The sequence below is a fragment of the Hermetia illucens genome, chromosome 3 (assembly GCF_905115235.1).
Source record: "Hermetia illucens chromosome 3, iHerIll2.2.curated.20191125, whole genome shotgun sequence".
In the NCBI taxonomy this organism is placed as follows: domain Eukaryota; kingdom Metazoa; phylum Arthropoda; class Insecta; order Diptera; family Stratiomyidae; genus Hermetia; species Hermetia illucens.
In genome coordinates, this window is record NC_051851.1 from 150,302,952 (window position 1) to 150,321,082 (window position 18,131).

At 42.1% G+C, this 18,131-nt stretch overlaps 1 protein-coding gene across 7 annotated transcripts in view; it reads right to left on the reverse strand.

Annotated features, from left to right (window-relative positions):
* LOC119650576 (nuclear receptor coactivator 3) overlaps positions 1-18,131 on the reverse strand; it is a 291,430-nt gene that overhangs the window by 26,160 nt on the left and 247,139 nt on the right. For all 7 annotated transcript variants that reach the window (XM_038053396.1, XM_038053399.1, XM_038053397.1 and 4 more), the window contains one exon: positions 13,601-13,762. In XM_038053396.1, coding sequence (XP_037909324.1) covers positions 13,601-13,762 — 162 coding nt within the window. The remainder of the gene's footprint in view (positions 1-13,600; positions 13,763-18,131) is intronic.

Below are 18,131 nucleotides of genomic sequence, written 5' to 3' on the forward strand. Positions count from 1 at the left end.
TATTTCTGCATTTTTTTTGGTTTTATGTTTAGTTGGAGCATCTTCGAGATGAAGCATTTATTTAATTTTTTGAAGTTTTATGCGAAATTCGTTCGTTGATTCCGTCGCAAAGAGTGATTCAGCGGAAGGAATAACAATAAATCTGCACACAAATGAAAGAATAACTTTTGCAAGAACAGCAGCGCAGTAAAAATGCAAATGATGCTGATTTTGGTTCATTTTGAAATTCGATTTCGTTGAGGATAGGCTTTAGATAAATTAGATAAATTCGGCATTGTCTTTGGTTCTGGGTTGAAAAAGGAAATGTAATTTCACACCATAGCTAGGGTTTTCTCAAAGGGGTAGGATAAGGCCTTAGTAGTGACCAAAGAGTAAATATAAATTAAGATGCTAGAGGATTTATTCTGGCAAGAAAAGAAGTCTTGTTTCTTCTAACAATCACTGACGATAATCAGCCAGTTCAGCAAAATGAAGAAAAAAACCTCGTTTTCTCTATAAAAAAGAAATCCCTTAAATCCTTGCAGAGCTAAACTGGTACTAAGCTCTGAAATGTGCTTTCCTGCCATTGCTACTATAAAGTCGCCCAAGATCGTATTTGGACCCAAGGTATTACCTGAACGTAGCTCTTTCGATCGATCTAGATCACCGTTCACATTTTGTCCAATAAGAATAGTTAGTAGATAAGATACAATTGCCACATTGCTTTAGCAGAATTTGGTCAACTTGAGACCATGTAGTTCATCACCCTTTCTACTGAGGATGGCGTTTGCCCGCATGCTACATACACTCATCTGGTAGAAGAGCTCGCATCCACGATTTAAAGGGCAGAGTTCGAAGTGTGGCAGACGCATCTATACTCCTTCGAATGTCCTTTGGTGTTCTTCAAAGAAGTCAAAGTTCACCACTGTCAACTACTAGGACACAGCTATTCAACAATATGAAAAAGTGGTCAGTAAGCACTATAAGTACTTAAAAGCTCCTCTGTAGATGCACCTGTGGAACCTCTATACTCTTTCACGTCCGGATGGCTCAAGTGGTTAGAGCGCTGGGCTGTCGTAGCGGAAGGTCGCGGTTCAAATCTCGCTGGGGGCAGAGGAATTTGTTATCGTGATTGGATGTCGGACACCAGTCGACTCAGGTGTGAATGAGTACCTGAGTCAAATCAGGGTAATAATCTCGGGCGAGCGCAATGCTGACCACATTGCCTCCCACAGTATACTGTGGTGTACCGTTACGGTCTTGAATGAAGTGCTCTAACACACTTCAAGGCCTTGATCCAATATGGATTGTTGCGCCAACGATTATTATTATTATTATTATTATATTTATCCCGTTCACAAGCGGCGTCGGCTCGTCGTGATCGGTTTCGCCATTTGGCTCTATCGAATGCCTGATCTGGGTGCAATATCGAGGCTTTTAAATCCCCGTCCAGCGTATCAAGCCACGGTTGTTTTGGCCTGCCTTTTTGTCGTTTACCATCGACTTCGATGTTCAGACCAATCTTGGCAAGTGAATTCTCGTTAGCACGAATTGCGCGACCATACTATCAAAGACGCCTCTCCCGCAATTTTTCCACGATCGGTGCAACCCCACAACGATCACGGATATCCTCATTTCAGATGTGATCAAAACGTGTCACGACAGTAGTCCAACGCAACATCTTCGTCTCCATTACCGCAAGACGCCGTTCATTGTCTTTTATAGTTGGCCAACACTCAGAACAAGAACAAAGAGGAATGGTCAGAGAGCGCTTCCTTGATAAACACCAATAGAGACACGAAGCGGTTTTGATACAACCGCCATACTTCGAACTTTACTTTTCTAATCGTGGTAGAGCAATTGACCCCGGAGCACTAGATGAACTCGTGTGGCACACGGTCAAACAATTTCTCTAGATCCAGAAATGCAATATAAAGAGGGCGATGCTTCTCGCGGTGTGTGATTGTGGAAGTGGAGGCTGAGCAAAGTTTTCAGTTGAAATCTGTTCGAAGTATTCTCGCCATCTATCCGTTGCGGCTCGACGGTTGGTAAGCGAAGTACCGGTCTTGTCATTAACGCCACAGAAGTGTTCGATATCCTGTGTACGTTCGTTGCGGCTTCGGGCAAGTTGATACAGATCTCCCTCGTCATCCCGAGTGTCCAGTTTACCGTAAAGATTTTTGTAATGGTTCGCTCGGGTGACAGTGACCGCTTTCTTTGCTTTCCGGTTGGCATTCTTATAAACCTGCCAATTAGCAAGCATTTTATCGTCGAGAAATTTGTGGTAGAGGCGCTTCTTTTCACGGAACTTCATTTCAACATCATCATTCCAAAGCCAAGTATCTTGGCTGATGTGCCGTTTACCCGGCTTGGTGATCCCGAGGGTTGCAGAGGCCGCTTTGTGGATCGTGTCTTTCATTTGATTCCACGATTCTTCCACATTCGTAATGGTCGGTAATCGTGTGAGTGAGATCGTTTCTTCTTTCTTCCCACCAAATCGCCATCATTTAATGCGTCGCGGGCCAGTGCGTTCCTCACGCTGTTTTATCGGTGGTGACGGCAATCAACGGCCGATATTGAGGTGCGATGGTCTCATAGGGAACGGCTTTGCAATCAGTGACAGTGGTAAAATGTTGACGTCTTATGAGAATATAGTCGATTTGCGTTTTATTGTTCCCACTATAAAATGTGGGAAGATGAGACAATCGTTTGATGAACCATGAATTGATAAGTACAAGGTCATGTGTGTCCGCAAAATCGATTATACGCTCGCCACCTTCATTGCGCGCTCCGAATCCCTTTCCCCCATGGCACCTGTTACCGTCTGCCTTTTCACTCACATGACCATTAAGGTCGACGGCAATGATAAAATAGTCGACAGCAGGCACGTGACACGTCTTTTCATCGAAAAGTTGCAAGAAGGCATTTTTCTCGGCATCAGGTCGACCTGTCTGTGGTGCATACGCGATGAAGAAGTGAATAGTACAATCAGCTGATATAATGGTGAGCTTCATCAGCCAATCATCAAATCGTTCGACCTCTTTAATAGTATCACTGAAACCCTATGAGCTGGCAATGCCAACATCATATTGAGTGTGTTGGCTACCAAAATAGAGAAGTTTATAGCCATTTTTACCGCGTTTGCGTTCAATGTCGCAGCTTGTGGCACCAGACCATCGGGTTTCTTGTAGAGCGCAGATCACAGTTAGATACTAGACAGCTACCTCACTCCCCCTTGCCCCGCAAGGGGGGAAATCAGTGCGAGTACACACGATTTCAAATTGTTTTGCCCTTGAGCATGAGCGAGATGTACCGAAAACCCGATCAGCTGTGTTTGACATACCGCCCGGACTTGCCAATGTATTGGTGAGATTGGCAAGTTTTTGCTTATGTATAAGTGAATACGTGAAACAACTTTTTGCTATATGGGTGAGCACGCCGTAGTACCACCATAGCAAAAGCTCACCGATCTCTCTCTTACCAATACGATTTGACGAAGATTATGCCTTTTCCTTGTTTAGCGTCTCTGATGTGTACAGATAAGCTTCTGGAAGCACATTTGCAAGTGGGGTCATTTTTGTAAGGGTACTGCCTATAGTATATCTACTGTGGCGCAGATATCAATGCGCCTTTTCCGAAGGGCTCTTGCAAATTCCTCGGTCTTTCCAGTTAGGGTACCAACATTTAACGTGCAGACACATATTTCTTTTGTTCCTTTTGTTACTTCTCACGTCATTGCCAGATATTCATGTTTGGTCACTAGGGGGTGGGATTAGCAGGGTTGTAGGGAGGAAAAATGGCATATAATCATGCAAGATCATCCAGAATTGCAAATTTGGTGTGATTTTGTCAATGTTTTTCTATTCCGGGCTGCCGAGGGAACTCCAGGCCGGGGAAAGTCATTAAGTCTTTTAGAACCATAGTCGATCTCATAGCATTGCCCAATATTCAAGTGTCTACGGCCTGATGAAGTTGAAATTTGTATGAGAATTGAAACCCATTCAATTATATAGAAATCACGGAAGGACATCATGTTGGAATTGAATATGACAGCTTCATCAGATGAGTAAAACCGAACTACATATAATCCCAGATGCTACTATTGAGGAAAGGAAAGTCCTTAGCGCATTATAACCTCACTCATCACTTAATGAAGAAATGTGATTTGATATAAATCCTGGCGCTGCCGGAGAAATGATTGATTTGATGATAAATGCTAGGAACCGCTCGACAAGAAAAGCAGGCATACCAACAAAATATAGAACGAAACATAAGGATGAACAGAGAAAATCTCCGACGAGCAACTAATAAAATTTAAGGCGAAAAAAGAGACAACATTTTGACGACAAATTGAGAGATATTGACGACAACATCGTGAGCAACAATACAAGACAAACCTAGAAAGTAGTAAAGAGCTTAAGGCCTGGGTATCAATTCAAAACCACCCTTTGGAAAAACAAAAACGGAGCAATCATCCGGAACGAAAATGAATCACGAAGAATTCCTTAACCTCTAGCATGCAAATTAGTCACCAAAATCCACAAGATTATAGTTGGAATATTGAACCGCCAACAGCAATAAAGAAAATGTCAAAATCGAGCAAGCCGCCAGGCTCTAGATGACATCTGAACTCATCAAATCAGGCGGTCCATGGACTATGGAAGCTATCCTTAATTTGGTTCTCTCGAAAAAAAAAAGTGTGATATGACCTATCCTCAAAAAAGATAACTATTTGGCATGCGACAATTACAGAGTATCTTTGTATGTCCTATAAAATTTCCAAAAAAAATTCTAGAGAGAAAAATTAGACTGTATGCCGATAAGATGATTGGTGAATACCAACAAGGTTTTCGGACTGGAAGATCGACCATTGATCAGCTATTTACAGTCAAACAGATGCTAGAAAAATACTAGGAACATCAATCCCCACACAACAGCACAGATCAGAGTCAATAAAGGCCTGACAGATGCGTTTGAGACAAACTTCGATTCAAAACAAGGAGATGGGCTGCCACCTCTACCATTCAATCTGGCACTGGAGCGGGTTATATAAAGTTGCCTGTGGACACAAAAGGCACGCTACCTGTTATGCAAAATTGTCGCATATGGAGACGATATAAATATCGTGGTGCGATCTTTCACATCAGTAAAGGAGATTTTTTTTATAAAAAAACAAACGAAGTTAGTTTATGAAATAATGAAAACAAGACGAAAATTATGTTAGAAAAAAGATGTCCAACCAAAATATAACGATTGATGAACAAAACCTAGAAAATGTTTACAACTTTATATACTTAAGCGTACAATTGACGGAAGATGAAAGTAAATTCGAAGAAATAAAACGACGAATTCAGCTCGCAAATAGAGGCTTCTACTCGGTCCTACCGATGCGGGGCAGCGGGCATTGAAAGAAGAATATAATATAAAACGTCATAAAAATCCACCCGATCGTAAAATAATGTTAAACTAAGCAAAAAACTTTTGCTAAGCAGATAGATCGTTAAGTGTTGTGCAACCGGGCGTGCGTCTACCAGGCCCAAGAACACTATCCAAAACCTGAGCGCAGTACTGACACGAAATCCGAGCAGATCAGTGCGTTACTTCTCGAAGAACAGGTTTTCATCGTCACCATCCTACCTAGGCATGTTAAACGAGTTTTTTATCCCCTCTATTCATCTGAGTTTAACGTAACTCATTGTCGTCATGGAGCGCACCCCTGCTTTCAAACCGTTCAATTATCGTTCGGTTTCCGGTTAAATTTCTAAATTATGGAAATATAGTATTACTAACTTTATTTGTGCAGATATCGGAACGGGATGTATTTTGAGGCCTAGATTTCGTTTAGCTACAACACTGATTTTTTTTCCAGATTTTTCGGTTGGATAAGTTCTGAGAGGGTGTGACAGACAGACAGACATCGACTCGATTCTAATAAGGTTAGTTTTCTTGACATTTCAACACTTTATCGCAGATGCCAGTAAGTGTCACCAAAAGAACCGGCTACGGTGAGTCGTCCTGATCGAGGAGTGTCTTTAATGCCAAAATGCTCAGCGCGAAATTTTCTAGACCAGTTTTGGCACGAAGGCTTTTTTGGAGCATTGGCACCATAAAATTTTAATGGACTTCACTCGCATTGGGCGAAAACGCACAGTTTGGGGTTCCTTTTATTTTTAATTTGTTTCAAAACTTCTAAAACTAAAATAAGTTGCCCATATTTTTCCAAAGAATGAAGTCCAAATTGTCGATTATCAAACGACATGTGACAACATAGACACGAAGAGCCCTAGCGGTGCAAAAACTGCGGGGCGAGCGTAACGCAAGCGAAATTGAGCGACCATCAGATGATCTAATATCGCACGTCTCCGGTGCTTGAACAGTATATGTTGACGGCCAGGCGATGAAATAAATCTACAAATCGTTCACCGTTGTTGCTACAATCACCAATAGCATGTCTCTACATCACATGTCCGAGCAAGATGCTGTCAGACCTCATCTTGGTACTAGGATATTCTTCTTGTTATCGATGAGGTTCTTCTTGCTGCCTTGACCGGAAGACGGGGAGAGGTTTCACTAAACCGATGACATCTGTCCTCAAACACCTTGACTAGGTTGATGGCATCTGTTTGCTCTCACCGGGTCATCGATCCTAGCGAAATAGCTCTGGATTTGGAAGCAGAAGCAAGTACAGTTGAACTGAAGATGAACAGCAACGAAATCAATGTTCTCAGTCTCAGTACATCACACCCTCTATCTGTATTAAGGAGAATTAACAGGAGGCGTCGTTTCAGCAGACGGTTGAAACCAAACCGGATGTTGTCGGGCGCATTAACGATAGATCCGCTTTCGCTGACCTGTTTAAAATCTGGAAATGCAGTTATCTCAACACCAAGATCAAGTTGAGATTGTTACGTGCTAGTGTTGCTTTATGGAAATTGCACATAGAAAATGATCCCCGAAGCCACTCGGAATCTTCAAACCCTTTGGCTTCGTTATCTCGTAGGAATACGCTGGAATAATACTATTGCAAACGACGAACTTGGTCGACGAACACGTCTATCATCTGTACGCGTCTTGACCGGAAGGCGGAAGTTGCAGTGGATAGGTCGCATATTAAAAAGGTGGTTAATTCCATTGCTGGCTACGCCATGCAGCGAAACACACTCTCCCAAGATGGCGTACGAGTGGGTCGCCCCCTGAGCACTTGGCGCAGAGCAGTGCTGGAAGGACCTCAAGCGCATTTCAGCGCATAGCAAGCATATGTGGTCAAAGCTGGTCATCGTATTAGTTTTTGCAACTACGGCTGATTCTAATGAAACAGGCACTATCACTTTAAGTGCTAGTAACCTACCTGGAACTGACCAATTTAAATATAAACGGGGCAAAGGCTGAAGGAGAAGTCCATTCATGATGCTGATAAGCCCATAGCAGCGAGACAAATACAAAGGGTAAACACAAACATCCATGGCTGGAACCGGGGCTCAAGTTTGGAGCATAAGAATCAAAAAGCTGAAATCACCGTAGGAAGTAGTGGTGTATATTTTAGCGAGAAATAGGTCCTCAATGAAATCGATATTAGTCAAATGACCAGGGAAAAAATACCACATCATTATAATAATCTAAACAGGGCTCTAAAGAGGACCAACATTTATTATGAGGCTTTCATAAAAAAATTTTAACAAATCTCGAAATCACGAGTACAAGCAATAAAAATATATTTATGTCTGTATGGATTACTTCATGACCCAGTAGATCCAACATTCCTTCGTGGTCATTAATCTTTTTTTCTTATCTCCGACTTGTAATTAAAGAAGAACTTCCAATAAATGTACTGACCCCCTCACACATGTATGCGTTCACTTAAGAAGCATAAAATGAAGTTTTAATTCTACTTCTCCATATATCTTTAGCCTAATTACATTCACCTAATTCATTTTTATTTCCCATGACACAGAATTCTACTATTATTCTAGGAAATCCGTCTGTCTACGTCTCAGATGGTAAGAGGAAATACAGAAGGGAATCAATGCCTGGAACAGATTCAATTGTTTATTGGCTATGTCTGTGCAACGTCGATAATAAGGGAGCAAGCTAAATGAGCTCCCTAATTAAATTTTCCTTTGCTGTTACAACAATCGATCATAGGACAAAGAGATTGCAAGTAAATAGATCCAGCAATTGGAGATTGACGTCTAAGATTCAAATATTAATGGAAAAATTAGCTATGGATTGCTAGAGTGATTCAGGTGGCTAAATGAAATCTCCTTAGAAAATTGTAACCTTTCTATGTGGACCCGTGCAGAAAAAATGTTTAAAACAATCATATTTGTTGGCAACAGTAGTGAAATATTGAAATACTTGCGGTCAAAGGGTAGTACAGGTCCCAGGGCGAAACGTGGATTGGTACCCACGGTGGAGCATAAAACCTCGGAAACGTCTGCTGAACCAACAGCTCTACTACCAAACTCTATCTCCACCTCCACGTGGTGACCAATGGGAGTTCTTTTTTAACGAAAAGCTGCGGATGAAGGCGAGTCTTCCGCACCTAAAAGGACAAAATGTACCAACTGGTCCTCCAGATTGGGGATTGGGTAGGGTTGACAACCCAACTCGGAAAACCGATGTTACAAAGCCACGAAAGGAGCCTCGGATTCGATGGATCTTACAACGACGAACGCAGCATTAATGGATTAATGATTTGCGGATTTTCTCATGGAACGTGCGCTCCCTGTACAGAGATGAAGCTGATGAGCAGCTAGCCGATACCCTGTCCCAATATAGGGCTGATGTAACTGTGTTGCAAAAGATATGATGGGCAGGGACCGGTTTCCTGGAGAAGAGCCACTACACTATATATTATAGCGGTCATCCAGTAAACCATGTGCTCGGAGTAGGTTTCTTAGTCAGCCAAAAAATGAAACTTGCTGTTATCGGCTTTGAAAATATAACCGCAAGGCTATGTACTCTGCGTTTGCGAGACAAGTCTAGAAATATAAGACTCATAAACGTTCAAGCCCCTACTGAAGACTGAAGAGTCGAAGGATACCTTCTACGAGGCAGTTGAGCGGACCCTGCAAGCTTGTCCCAGATATGATATCAAAATCATACTTGGAGATTTCAACAGTCAAGTAGGGACGGAGCCCGCATTCAGGCGATACGTCGGCTCTCATAGCTTACATAGGGATACCAATGATAATGGATTGCGCATTATCCAGTTAGCAGTATCGCACGAAATGATTGTTGGAAGTACCTGGTTTGCGCGGAAAGCGGTTCACAAACATACGTGGGCCTCTTCAGATGGGACCATTTTCAACCAAATTGACCACGTGCTGATTGAACGCCACCACCTCTCAGCTTTGATGAATGACAGAACATATAGGGGGGGCATGCTCGAATTACGGCACCACCTACAATCCCCTCTGACAATCAGTTGAGAGTTAACACTAAAGCCATCCATAACGCAGCCCTCCGCAACACCTATAAGAGGGAAATGGATGCCACAATAACCGCAGTCAACAGAGATCCTGGAGATGAAGCATCAACAAATGATCTTCACAACTACCTGAAGAATGTTATCATTGATACGGCCACAAAGATACTTGGCTCCAGTCGCAAAAAAGTCGGAACGGCTGGTTTGACGAAGAATGTAAGCTAGCAATGGAATGGAAGAATGCCGCATACCGAGTAATGTTGCATTCTCAAAGAACGCGGGCACGCGCAGGGACTTATCACGAACTCCTTCGAGCGGAAAAGCGACTTCACAGACGGAAAAAGGAAGCCTGGGAGAGCTGACAAGTCTGTGAACAGGAAAAGTACAGGGAGCAACGGCACCAGGCGCGCAAGTTTTACCAACAAGTTAGCAGGATGAAACTTTATCCACGTCGATGCTCATCCTACCGAGACAAAGAGGGAAATCTGATTTCCGAAAGAATCGGCATATTGGAGCGATGGGTTGAGCACTTTGATGAGCTACTGAACAACCAGAACATCGGCGAATTGGAGGTCCCACTAACTGAAGCCGGTGGACAAATACTGCCACCACCAAGTATAGGAGGAACAGCCTGTGCAATTCATCGGCTTAAAAATTCATCGCCAGGAGCCGATGGAATTACGGCCGAATTGGTTAAATATGGAGGCGACCAGTTACACCAAGTGGTTCATCAACTTGTGCTCAAGGTATGGGACAGCGAATCAATGCCTGACGATTGGCAACGAGGCATTATCTGTCTCATACATAAAAAGGGAGACATCATGCAATGCAGCAATTATAGAGGTATCACGTTGCAGAGTACCATCTATAAGATATTCTCCGCTATCTTGCTAGGTTGGATAGCCCCATACGCTCAGAACATCATTGGCCCATACCAAAGAGGCTTCACTCCAGGCAAATCAGCTACATAACGGATTTTCTCTCTGCGGCAAGCGATAGGAAAACTGTTGGAATATGGACAACAGTTCAGATCTATTCATCGACTTTAAAGCCGCATATGATAGCATAGCCAGGGTAAAACTGTATACGGCCATGAGACAATTCGGTATCCCGACGAAATTGATAAGACTGACCCTGACCAATGTGCGAGGCCAGATAAAAGCAGCAAGATCACTCTCAAGACCATTCGACATCAACAACGGTCTGTGACAAGGGAATGCCCTATTTTGCGCCCTCTTTAACCTGGCCCTCGAGAAAGTGATCCGTGATGCTGAGGTAAATGCAAGAGGTACGATCCTCTTTAAGTCCACCCAACTACTGGCTTATTCTGGCGATGTAGACATCATGGGAAGAACCACCCGTGTTATACAGTCTACCTTCATCCAGATCGAGCAGGCGGCGATTGGCGCGAGATCTTGGGATGCACATTGATGAGGGCAAGACAAAGTATATGGTGGGAACGCCAGCACCAAGAACTAACCAACCAACATCATCAAACCGCACTGGTCAAACGGGAAGAATAAGGAGAGGAGAATATAACTTTGAGATCGTTAATAATTTCTCCTATCTAAGGTCGAAAATCACAACCGATAACAGCAACGATGATGAAATCCGCGCACGGTTGTTGGCAGCCAACAGACTATTTCAGCTTACAAAGACTGTTCCGCTCGAAACGTCTCACCATAGGGTCAAAGCTCTTACTGTACAAGACAATGATCTTGACAGTCCTCATGTATTCCTCGGAAACTTGGGTTCTTAGCAAGAAAAATTGTGAACTCTTGGCCGCGTTCGAGATAAGAATCCTCCGAAGAATTTTTGTCTCCCTACATGAAGATGGACGACTCCGTAGCCTACATAACGACGAAATCTATGAGCGATACCATGACCGGTAGGTTGTGGATAAAATCCGGCTCTGTAGGTTACGGTGGGCGAGTCACTTAATCCGTATGGATGAGGATGATCCAGCACGGAAAGTCTATAAGGGCAATATCTATGGTAGAAAAAGAAGACGAGGCAGACCCTGTCTAAGATGGAGCGATGGCGTAGGTCAGGACGCCTAACAGCTTTTAGGAATATCGAATTGGTGGACCTCGGCGCAAAACCGGGATGTCTGGAGTTTCTTATTAAGGCAGGCCTAGACTGGATACCGGTTGTTGCGCCGTTGATGATGATGATCATATCCAGGAACAATATCAGAAATCCTGCAGATTGCTCTGGTGCTGTAGGAATGCGATAGGTAAGACCTGGGGACATTCACCCAAACGGATATACTGGATGTATACATCCATAATAAAACCCATTTTGATGTATGCATGCATCGTCTGGTGGCCAAGACTGAACTTTGCTAACAGCAGGAAGCTGCTAACGCAGATTCAGAGACTTGGTTGCCTAAGTATTACTGGAGTAATGAGTACTACGCCGACTGCAGCACTTGAATAATAATCGTTGGCACAACAATCCATATTGGATCAGGGCCTTGAAGTGTGTTAGAGCACTTCATTCAAGACCGTAACGGTACACTAGGAGGCAATGTGGTCAGCATTGCGCTCGCCCGAGATTATTACCCTGATTTGACTCAGGTACTCATTTACAGCTGAGTCGACTGGTATCCGACGTCAAATCACGATGCAAATTCCACTGCCACCAGTGAGATTTGAACCGCGACCTTCCGTATGACAGCCTTGTGCTCTAACCACTGAGCTATCCGGACTTGACGGACGGCAGCACTTGAAGCTATCCTAAATTTACCCCCCTTTCACTTGGAGGTGAAACGGAAAGCGGCCAACGACGCATATAGGCTCGATACCATTGGGGCGTGTAAAGGCGGCAAATCAAATGGTCATGCGTCTATCTGGAAATTCTTTGGAAAATATCCGGTAGGCCTGATGCCGACCGATCACATGGTTTCCAGATTCGTCTTTAGAAAGACATACAATGTCGTAATCACCGAAAGAGAAGAATGGTCGACAAGTGGCCATGAGTCTTTTCAGATTACAGACCTAATAATCTTCACCGACGGGTCAGTCATGGAGGATGGATCGGGCGCAGGGGTGTTCTCGGAGAATCCGATTATAGAACTGGCCCGACCTCTCGGAAAAATTACGACCATATTCCAGGCGGAGATATATGCCATTTCATTGGCAGCAGAAGAATGCCTGCAATAAAAATGGAGGGGTCGTACCATTCGAATCTGTTCCGACAGTCGGGCGGCGTTATCAGCACTAGATGGCAACGACATATCAAGTCAGTTGGTGTGGAGTTGTCATCAGGTGCTGCTGAAACTTGGCCGACTGAACGAAATATTTCTGATGTGGGTGCCGGACACTCTAACATCGCCGGTAATGAGGAGGCTGACAGACTGGCGCGCCGAGGGTCTGCATCCACAATGGTGGGGCCAGAACCAGCTCTTGGATTTCGACCATCTACTGTCAAGTCTACTCTGAAGGGTGAAATTGCAAGGTTTCACGCAAGCGAGTGGAGAAATTTGGACTCTTGCCGGCAAGCAAAAATTCTTGTGAAGGAGCCTAGGGCTACTACAGTGGCATTTTTGTTGTCCCTTAAGAATTGGGACATGAAAACCCTAGTAGGGCTTTTGACGGGACACTGCCCATTAAACTACCATATGGAAAAGATTGGAGTAGTGGTTTCGACTATGTGCAGCCAATGCGAGGAGGAGGAGGAGACGGCATGCAGCTGCCCGGCATCCTCAGATCTCAGACGAAGACACCTTGGCAAGGTTTTCTTTAATGAAGAATCTGCACACTCTCTGCCTCTGGAGAATGTTCTCAGATTCGCTAAAGCCTGCGTAGGCGGGAAGCCATTGAATAGGCAACTACGGGGATAGTACAATGGGCCTAACAATGGCCTGAGTGCTCGGAGCTGTGACTCCCCCCAGTTAACTAAACTAAGGTAGGCCTAGCCCGGATACCGGTTGTTGTGCCGTTGATAATGTTGATGAAGCTAAATGCGCTCCCTAATTAAATTTTCCAGCAGCAATCCAGCAATTGCAGATTGACGTCTAAGATTCAAATATTCAAAATTAGCTATGGATTGCTAGAGAGATTCAGGTGGCTAAATGAAATTTTCTTAGAAAATTGTAACCTTTCTATGTGCCGTGCAGAAAAAATGTTTAAAAAAATCTTATTTGTTAGTAATAATAGTGAAATATGGAAATACTTGTATTCTATCGCTTACCGTTTTTACAACTTGATTAAGAATTGCGGCTTTGTCTGGTTTCGTCGAGGTCATATCACCTCGCTTGTTGAGCTGAAGAAATTCCCCCAGTTGCTCAATGTAGTTGTTCTCCAATTCCCTTCGGCGTTTCTCATTATTACATTTGTTAATTTGTGACTGAGGCTAAAAAGATACACAAAGAAAATCTCATTAACGATTATAAATTCAAATTCGATCAGATCCACATTAATTTCCAAATTTAAAGTAAAAATAACAATAATAATAACACTGGTCTTTGTTTGCAAGCACCGCGATGAAATTGAAGAAATTCTCGTATGACTCAATTGTGACAGAAATGTAAGCATGCGAAATGTTGCGGGGAGAAAAGATACATAAACACAGTGCAGAATACTAAAGTTACTGACGAAATACCGACGCATAGATACGGCGGTAGAGTAATGCATGCTTTTTGTTGAGTATCTCAAAACCATCATGGGGAGGTTGGAGTTGTTTTTGTTTGAGTTGTTGTTCGTTTTGGAGGTAATTTATGCGAAAAACTTACACGTGTTAATGCGAGGAGGTGAATTTAATAGTTTAGCCTTAAATTCCGATGACTGGACAAATCAAAAGATGCATTCCCCGTAGATTTGGAAGGTATCTGATTCATAGTACTCACGCATTCTGTTTAATTTTTCTGGTTATAGTGCTATAAGATCAGTATCTTTTTTCCAAAGGTACTACGTCATGGTATGGAAGTTTATGTAGATTGATTGATATTAACCCCTCAAAACAAATATTTATAGACCGTTATAACCTCAAGAAATGCAAATATCTAAAACTCAAAAAACAACACTAAACAAAAGTGAATAATAACACCACCGCAAGCAATAAATCAGATAAATTTTATTAAACCAAATCTTGTGAGATAATAAATTATATTCGAGTAAAAATTACAAAATCTTGTCATCATCTAATTCGATTCTATCTAAATTTCTGTCATTTGAAATTTCTACAGATTCCGTCATCAGGTGAATTGACGGTCATTGAGGCTAGAGACCGGTCAATGCAGTCAGTTTCACATTACGCAGGTGTTTTGATTCGGAAAGACAACGAGAGGTTTTGGCTTTATTAATTTTTGCTAAGTGCATAGATATAGCCAAACCTGGGAACTTGAAATTTAGATGTAGACGATTACACACAATATATGGAATTCAATGGATTCGTTTTTGTTATGAGGATTTGATATAAATTTGGGAAGATTTCCAAGTAAGCTATTTATGGATGGGATTAAAGTAATAAGATACAAATGCATTAAGTTGGTGAAAAAAATGTCGGACTATTTTTTTGCTTACTTTACGAGTACGTACGTATCGTAAATTTAAGGGGGTCATCCAGTGTGAAGGCCTTTTTTGTCTTTTTTGAAAAATTATTTTGGAAGACTGGATAAAGATAGAAACGTGCTTTTTTCAACATATGTTTATTGATTCCTCTAGCAGATCGTCTGCAGGTTGTAAAATGCACGAAATTCACAAAAAATTGTAAAGTTTCACCCCCTATAACTTTGTTAATAATAGTTTTCTTCAAACTTGACCAAATTGTGCATTAAGTTCTTCATTACACGCATGCCAAATTTTGTACTTCTGGGATGAACATAAGGGGGGTGCCGGGTAAATTTCCAAAATATGGAAATATACTATTATTAACTTTATTTCTGCAGATTTCGGAACCGGATGTATTTTGAGGCCTAGATTTCATAGAGATGCACCGTTGTGATTTTTTTTAGATTTGAATAGGTTCTGAGAACGAGACCTGTTACACTTTTTGGGGGTCACATTTTGAGCCCTCACTCCCTTATGTTTCACCCAATATCAAATATTCAACCAGTTTCGAAAAGTACTAATTGAGACCTTTCATTTGATTCCACATAGCCGAATTCTGTGAAAAAAAATTTGCACCCTCCATTCACATGTATGGGGAGCCCCCCCCCCCCTTAAACTTAACACAAGATGGCGCCACTTACTGCATGTAAAGGGAACACCAGATTACATACTCTCACCAATTTTCGTTACAATAGGTTTAGCCGTTTCCGAATAAATCGGATGTGACAGACAGACAGACGGACAGACACCGTCTCGATCTTAATAAGGTTTTGTTTCACACAAAACGTTAAAAAAAAACACCCGTCCGATTGCAATTATCTTACTTTGCGGACCGTAAAAATATGTATTAAAGAAGTCGTGAAAATTTCAAAGAATTTGGTTGGATAGATTTTGAGCTATGGTGGTAGCCGATTTTCAAGATGCAGTTTCGAGAAAAACGTATTTGAAAATTTAAATGTGATTATCAACAGTAAAATTTTAACTCACTTTAAACTTTAAATCTGCTATACCTGGTCTATAGAGAGCACCCTCCGTTTCTTCAAAAAAGTCTTGTAAGGCCGATTGTTGCTCTCTGGTTTCAATTCTGGCTCTTTTGGCGAGGTCAGTCGATCGTCGTTCGGACTGCCAAATTCGCGCTTCATTACGGCGATCAACATAAACCTGACATATGTGACCAACTTGACATCCCATTGTCACTAGGATTTTGAGAATGTCATTGAATCCTTCATTGAAAATAATTACAGCCAGAAAAGTGGCTATTTCTACGACATTGGCCCCAGAATGAAGGCGTTTAGGAGCGAAGGCCAGATCAATGCATTTAACGACTCATTGTTATTCTGGGTCTCTGCTCCTAAACATTTGTTCAAGAGATCACCTCGTGACAAATCTTCCGTAGATTGGTTTGATGACTGTTTGAACTTCTTCAGTCAAAGGTGCCTTCTCGTCGTGGAAACTATCCAGTTCTCTTTTAGCTTCCGCTTTGCGCCATTTGCACCAACTGTCCTCGCCTGCTGGACAATTTTGATGCTGAGAATTTTCGTCAGTTGAACATTTATGGAAGAAAGTTGCACAAATTTCTTGCTTCATTCCTTCTATCGAATTTGCGTGTCGACGAATAGTTAGCCCGAAAAATGTAGTGAGGTCGTTAATAACCTTATCAGTAAGTTTTCCAGCCCCTTTTCCACCAATGCCTTTGTGATTCTTCTTTGCATTTTTAAGCCCCGTTCCCATTCTTTTCTCGACATATCCTACGCATTCCTTTTTCACTACTACGTATATTTTATTATTTACAGAAATTTGCAGAAATACCAGAGAAAACTCCAGCAAAATCCAATATACAAAACTTGCCGCAATTGGAACATCCATGTTCATGCTTGCTAAAAGTTTCTTTGCTGATGTTGATGCGAAGTCCTTTTTCTTCTCTGATAAATATCGATTCCCATGAAATACTCGTTTTTAGTGCGAGCATGACGTTGAACGTTAAAGCGATCTGCTTTCGTCCATTTAAAAAAATCACTAAACACACAAACGACGCAATACTTACAACAAAATATAACTGAGTATAGCTTGAAAGCCTTTCAATGCTCACTCTAGACTGGATTATCCTTTTTATTCCAAACAGCAAATAAGTTTAGACAATTGATTGGTTTTCCATCTTTTTATATTTATACGTGTGTTCGAATTTATAAGGCTCAGGTAAAAAACTAACAGGTAAAAAAAGATTCGATGCTCTCTCTCATCAAGCACTCTAGCCGCGGCTGCAAACTCCTTACCTGTTTAACACTGTAATTTCTGAAGGACTCGGGATATCGGAAAATCCCTTTGCCCACATATTCTCCACTATATATAGATACAATTCATGCAAAAAAAAATCGATTTCTCCAACCCGACACACGGGATGACCCCCTTAAGACGATTAATATCATCTGGCACCTCCGTTTTTCATTTGACAGTTGAAATGTGAGCTGATCATTAATGAATAATTTTATTGGGATAGGTGCGTTGTATCAAAATTTATTTGAAAGCAAAAGTGAATGAAATTTCCAACAAAATTCTGCATATATTACAATTTTATTTCGAGAAATGGAAGAATGCGTAGAAGGCATGCGATTTGCACTGTTTACGTTACTTTCGTTCTGGAACTTTCAAATGAAAGATGCGCCTTGTTCTGGTTGACCTCTCATTGAAAAAGCTGATGAAATCATCGAAAAAATTGTACAAGACCACCGCAAGAACGATCATGACATCGCAACTTCAGATCAACCACCAAAGAGTTCTAAGATATTTGAAACGAGGTGATTACAATAACGAGACTAGATGTTTAGAACTCTTGGCCGCGTTCGAGAGAAGAATCCTTTGAAGAATTTTTGGCCCCCTACATGAGGATGGACAATTCCGTAGCCTACATAATGACGAAATTTATGAACGATACCATGACCGTCCGGTTGTGGATAAAATCCGGTTCAATAGGTTACGGTGGGCGGGTCATTTAATCCGTATGGATGAGGATGATCCCACCCGGAAAGTCTATAAGGGCAATATCTATGGTAGAAAAAGAAGACGAGGCAGACTCTGCCTGAGGTGGAACGATGGCGTAGGTCAGGATGCCAGGCAGCTTTTAAGGATATCGAATTGGTGGACCTCGGCGCAAAACCGGGATGTCTGGAGTTCCT